We start from the raw sequence: 6,129 nt of genomic DNA, 5'->3' as shown, positions 1-6,129 counted from the left end.
CATGGTACGAAAGGGAGTAAGGGTGTGTGTGGCGCTGATGGGAGGGGCAAGGGGGGGAAGGGGGCTCGTCGTTGCTCGTCGTGGCTCGTCGTGGCTCATCGTGGCTCGTCGTTGCTCGTCGTTGGGCCTCGCTGTTGTTGGTCGTTCGCTGCGGTCTTCTTGCTGTCGTGCTTGGCGCCGTCGCCGTCGCCGTTGCCGTCATGCTTGTCGCCGTCGCTGTCGCCGTCACCATTGTGCTTGTCATCGTCGCCGTCGGTTGTCGGTCGTCGTGCTCGTGCTCGTGCTCGTGCTCATCGTCGTCGTGATTATGGCCATCCACATTGCATCATCGCCGTCGTCGTCGGTGCTTCCGCTCAAACTTACTCACTCACACACACTCTCTCTTTCCCTTTCCTCTCTCGTCATTGCTGCCTCCAGGTTGGAACTCCGGCAACGCCATCGGCGTGCAACATGCTGTACGAGGTGGCGGCGGTGGCGCCGAAGCACGTGGCGGACATCCACCTGCCGTTCCTGGCCGGATACGTGGCCGATGAGCGGATTCGCAAGCCGCAGTTTGCAGCTGCCACCAAGTGGCTGAAGAAGAACAAGAACGTGCCGGTGGCCGAGCTCGACGTGGCGGCGTTTGAAAAGGCGTCTGGCGTCGGCGTCTCGTACACCGACGAGCAGATCGGCGCGGCGGTGGCCAAGACGCTCGAGGCGCACGCCGAGGAACTGCAGCGGATGCGGTACCACATGAAGACCGGCAAGCTGCTGGGCCAGACGACGCGCTCGCTGCCGTTTGTGGATGGGGCGCGGGTGAAGAACATCCTTGACGCCAAGATCGCCGAGACGCTCGGCCCACGGACCGCGTTTGACGACGGCCCTCCGCCGGCGGCACCGGTCAAGGGCGGCAAGGGCAAGGGCAAGGGCAAGGGCGGCAAGGGCAAGGGCAAGGGCAAGGGTAACGAGGCCGGCGCGTCGGCCGCTGCTGAGGTTGCCGAGACGACTGCCGAGAAGATTGTGTTCTCCGCGCCCGAAGAGAACGAGCAGGACGATCCCAAGCTGCTTGCGGAGCATCTGGCGACGACGGGCGGCAAGGTGGTGACCCGGTTCCCTCCCGAGCCGAACGGCTTCCCGCACATCGGACACGCCAAGTCGATGGGCCTCAACTTTGGCTACGCCAAGGCCAAGGGCGGCATCTGCTACCTGCGGTACGACGACACCAACCCCGAGGCCGAGAAGCCCGAGTACTACAAGGCCATCCGCGAGGCCGTGGCGTGGCTCGGCCACGAGCCGGTGGCGGTGACCAAGGCATCGGACTACTTTGAGCAGATGTACGCGTATGCCGAGCAGCTCATTCTCTCCGGCCACGCATACGTGTGCCACCAGAACAAGGCCGAAATTGTCGAGTCGCGGCAGAAGCGGACCAACTCGCCGTGGCGCGACCGCCCGGCGGCCGAGTCGCTCAAGCTCTTCCGCGACATGCGCAAGGGCAAGATCGGCGAGGGCGAGGCCACGCTGCGGCTGAAGATGGACATGCAGAGCGACAACCCGTGCATGCGCGACCTCATCGCCTACCGCGTCAAGTTCCACGAGCACCCGATGGCTGGCGACGCATGGTGTGTCTACCCGTCCTACGACTTTGAGCACTGCATCGTCGACGCACTCGAGAACATCACCCACTCGCTCTGCACCCTCGAGTTTGGCCTCCGCCGCGAGTCGTACCACTGGCTCCTCAAGGCTCTCGGCATCTACCGCCCGGTCGTGTGGGAGTACTCGCGGCTTAACATCACCCACGTCGTCGTCTCCAAGCGCAAGCTGCGCGCCCTCGTCGAGGACGGCTTTGTCGACGGCTGGGACGACCCGCGCATGCCGACCCTCTCCGGCCTGCGCCGCCGCGGCTACACCCCGGCCGCCATCAACAAGTTTGTTGACCTTGTCGGCGTGACCCGGACCGAGAACCTGGTCCGCTACGAGCTCCTCGAGCACTGCCTCCGCGAGGATCTTGGCAACATTGCCGAGCGGCGCATGGTGGTCCTTGACCCGCTGGAGGTCATCATCGCCAACGTCGACGCCGTCGCCCCCGCTGCTCAGACCGTCGCTGCCGCAAGCTTCCCCAATGCCGCCGAGGGCACGCCGGAGGCCGCCATGACCTACCCGGCCTCGTTTGCTGCGGGCAAGATCTACATCGAGGCCCGCGACTTCCGCCTCAACGACTCGAAGAAGTACTTTGGCCTTGCTCCGGGCAAGGTCGTCCGCCTCCGCTACGGCCCTGTCGTCCGTGCCGTCGCCAACGATGTCGACGCCGCCGGCAACGTTACTTCGGTCACCGTCGAAATCGTCACTGACGAGTCGACCCTGACCGGCAAGTCCAAGAAGCCCAAGGCCATCCACTGGGTCGGATGGGTGTCGCCCACCACACCGCCGGCCCAGGTTGCCGTCCGCAACTACGGGGTGCTCTTCAAGTCCGAGAACGTCGCCGCCGCCCCAGACTGGCGCGCCGACGTCAACGAGAACTCGCGTGTCGACCTCGTCGGCTACGTGCCGCCCGTCGTCCTCAACGACCTCAAGGTGCCCGAGAAGCATCTCCAGTTTGAGCGCGTCGGCTACTACGTCACCGACGTCAAGTCCAACGCGCTCAACCAGTGCTGCGAGCTCAAGGCCACCAACGCTCTGTTCTAACCAAGCCTCTCTCCGCCTCTCCGTGTGCGGAAGTAAAGCCAAAGCGCGCGTCGTCGCCCTGTACCGCTGGCGAGCCCGGCGCTCTTTCTTGCGGGCGCTGCGCTTGCCGACGTCGCGATGTGAGCCGGTCTCTTCGAGTGGCGAGTGTGCGGCCATGAGATCAGGGTGAGAGGCGTGTAGCTGTAAGAGGATTTACTGCAGATGCAGGCACGGAGCCTGTACGCGACACGGATGCCTGCTGTGGAATCGAAAGGGTCGCAGAGATGGGACTCTACTCGTGGCCAAGATCGGCTTGCAGACGCTCGATCGAGATCTGCGATGGAAGACGGGCCTCGGCGCGGCGAGCAGGGCTGACGGGGAGGGCGGGGATGGGAGCCACACTGCTGGCGGCTTCGACCTCGTCTAGCTCGAGAGAGAGATCACCGAAGAGAATCGAGCCGTCGTCGTGGGCGACATCGAGGGGCGGGGAGGAGGTGGGCTCAGGCTCGTGGCCGAGTGGCATCGACACATTGGCACCACGACCGCCAAGACCGCGGACTCGGTCTAACCTGCTCTTGCGCGGAGCGACGTTGCCCATCGAGCCAATGCCTGCAATCCCGCGGAGCCGCGCATTCCGCTTGTTGACCCGCGCCGACGGAGCCGGCTCATCGCAGGTCGAGCCGGGGCTTGAGCCCGAGACAATACCCGACGAGTCAGTAGCCGAGGAGTAGCCGACCGAGTCGAGCTGCGAAGACGCACCAAATCGCGGAATCTCCTCCGGATTGCTTGCAATCTCGCTGGCCGAGGCGGATGTGGTCGAGTCCAGCTCTGATGAGGCTGACAACGTCGATTGCGAGGGCGGTGACATGAGCTTGCGGGCGGTGGTGACCGAGCCGACAGCGGTGACGCGGAGCGCCTCGTCGCCGATGGCCATGACTGGTATCTCAGAACCAGAATCGACACAGATGTCGCTCGGGAGCTCAGCAGGAAGAGTCGAGAGCGCGAGACGGGTGACAATGACATGGCCAGTTTGCCCAACGCTGTTGACGGCAACCGCCTTGTCGAGGCAGATGGGGCCGACCTCATCGGTTCCATCCTCGGAAACGGGCGAGCAGGCCAGAATACTGATAACAGTGCGCGGCCCGCGCCACAGGTACTTGATGGTGCCCGGGATGCGATGACCAGACAAGTTCGGCTCTAGCCGACGGACTGGAGCTGCGCGAGGATGATCGAGGACGGCCGCCGACCAGTCTACATTGAGCAGCGCGTCGTGGACCGCTAGCGCGGCCATAAGAGCATCGAGGCTCGCGTCCCGGCCAAACGAGGCAGCGGCGATCATGTCGAGCCGGCCGCCGCGCTTGATGGCGGTTCCGCCGAAAACAGTAATCGTCTGCTCCCATGACTCGACCATGCTGTCAAGCATGGCGGAGAACTCCGAGGGCTGCAGGTCGGCCTGAAGCTCGTCCGAGTGCGGAAGAGTGAGCACGACGACAAGGATGTCGGCCGCGCCTGGTGCCGCAAGCACAACGCCGGCTTTGGTGCCGCGGGCACGCAAGGCGAGGATAACGATGGCGGCAAGCAGCGCGGTGAGAAGGATGCATCCTGCGCCGATGCCAGCAACAGCGGCGATAGCGAGCGACGGCGGTGAGAACGGTGTCGAGGTCGACAAGCACTCGTTCGTTCCGTCGCAAACGCCGCACTCGTCCACCACAGCCGGCGAGCCGATGACACCGTCGCATCCGCGGCAAGAGGTGCCGTTGCCAAAGCACACGCCGCAGTCGTCCGCATCGGCTACCGCACACGGAAGATCCAGAGGCGGCGGTGATGGTGGTGGTGATGGTGGTGGTGATGGTGGTGGTGATGGTGGTGGTGATGGTGGTGGTGATGGTGGTGGTGGTGATGGTGGTGGTGATGGTGGTGGTGATGGTGGTGGTGATGGTGGTGGTGGTGATGGTGGTGGTGGTGGTGGTGGTGATGGCTGGTGGCGGCGGTGGTGGTGGTGGTGGAGGTGATGGTGGTGGCGGCGATGGTGGTGGCGGCGATGGTGGTGATGGTGGTGGTGATGAGGGCGGCGGCGGCGGGTGATGGCGGCGGTGGTGATGGTGGTGGCGGCGATGGTGGTGGCGGCGGCGAGAGCGGCGGCGGCGGTGATGGCGGCGGCGGCGGTGATGGCGGCGGTGGTGGTGAAGGCGGCGGTGGTGGTGAAGGCGGCGGTGGTGGCGGAGGAGGCGACGGTGGTGGCGGTGGCGGTGAGGGTGGCGGTGGTGACGGCGGTGGTGGAGGAGGAGGAGGAGGCGACGGTGGTGGCGGTGGTGATGGTGGGGGCGGCGACGGCGGCGGTGGTGATGGTGATGGCGGCGGCGGTGGAGGCGGCACGCACTGGGCCGCCGCATTGACGTATGTCCCATCAGCTTGGCACGCACCAGTGTTGCCCGCACCAGCATTGATCAGCATAAAGCCTGGGTTGCAGGCCAGCGACAGGGCATCGCCAACAGGCGCAAAGGGCGCGGATGTGATGAGCGAGTTGGAGACGACACCGTTGGCAAGAGCAAAGGTAGGGCAAACCTCGTAGTAGTTGATGGTCACCACAGGTGTAGGATTACTGTCCAGCTTGCAGTTGCCTGCCGAGCACTTTGACCCGATCTGCTCGTAGCGGATCATGAGACGACCGCTTGCCATGGCGGCGTTGTCGTTAGCCGCCTGGATCATGGCCTGGACCGCCGGCCCGGACAATGTGCCCGATGCGTCCGAGACATCGACCACAGTGGCAGTACCTCCGAAGGGAGTGTTTGTGTCCAGCGAGTTGTCGGTCTTCCAGTAGTTTGTGTTGAAGCTGATGGCCTTGAGCGAGGCATCGATGTTGTAGTAGCTGATGCCGACGTCAAAGGGAGTATCGATATCCGTCTTGCTGAACACGATGCTCGACGTCTCGTCCACCCATACCAATCCCGTAGTCGAGCTGGGAATGGCACTCAGCTCGCCATTGGATGCGCAAATCTGGTTTCTGAGCTGAAAACTGCCTGCTTTCGCCTGCATGCTGCCATCACTGTTCTTCTGGCAGGTCACCCAGTTGCGGTTGGCCGAGATGGCTGTCGAGGTGAGCAGACTAGCGCCCGATGCCGGCATCGCCACCATGCCCGAGACCAATACCAGAGCAAATACTCTTGCGAGGTGTAACATATTCATCGAGGCACAGGCAGGTGAAGGTGCCGAGGAGAGGGCAAGGGCCGTACCGGCGGAACGTCGAGTGTATCCGTCACCGCGTCTGCAACGAACTGCGTTTCTAGCAACGTTTGGCCAATTTGGTGGGAACGCGGTGTAAGAGGCATGTGGGGGGCTTTCTCTCGGTCATCACTCGGCAAACCAAAGAGACCCACACCCCACACACACCGTGACGCCTGAACTCATCACATTCACCTCCCCCCCTCCCCCCCCCCCACCCCCCCACACCATCAAACTCCCACACCAACCATCTCCATCTATACGTGG

The 6,129-nt window shown here is 64.0% G+C and overlaps 2 protein-coding genes across 2 annotated transcripts in view; one reads left to right on the top strand and one right to left on the bottom strand.

Moving 5' to 3' along the window:
- AMSG_06894 (glutaminyl-tRNA synthetase) overlaps positions 1 to 2,666 on the top strand; it is a gene marked incomplete at its 5' end in the record, with an annotated part of 3,075 nt that extends 409 nt beyond the window's left edge. The window contains one exon of the mRNA XM_013901491.1: positions 418 to 2,666. Coding sequence (XP_013756945.1) covers positions 418 to 2,661 — 2,244 coding nt within the window. The 3' untranslated portion in view covers positions 2,662 to 2,666. The remainder of the gene's footprint in view (positions 1 to 417) is intronic.
- Positions 2,667 to 2,932: 266 nt separating this feature from the next.
- AMSG_06893 (uncharacterized protein) lies at positions 2,933 to 5,820 on the bottom strand (the record flags this gene model as incomplete). Its single annotated transcript, XM_013901490.1, has 2 exons — positions 2,933 to 4,431; positions 5,064 to 5,820. 2 exons carry the CDS (start codon positions 5,818 to 5,820, stop codon positions 2,933 to 2,935), a joined length of 2,256 nt encoding a protein of 751 aa, XP_013756944.1.
- Between the last annotated feature and the right edge of the window lie 309 nt (positions 5,821 to 6,129).

The sequence above is a fragment of the Thecamonas trahens genome, assembly GCF_000142905.1.
Source record: "Thecamonas trahens ATCC 50062 unplaced genomic scaffold supercont1.29, whole genome shotgun sequence".
Lineage (NCBI taxonomy): Eukaryota > Apusomonadida > Apusomonadidae > Thecamonas > Thecamonas trahens.
This window is presented reverse-complemented; position numbering and strand designations above follow the sequence as displayed.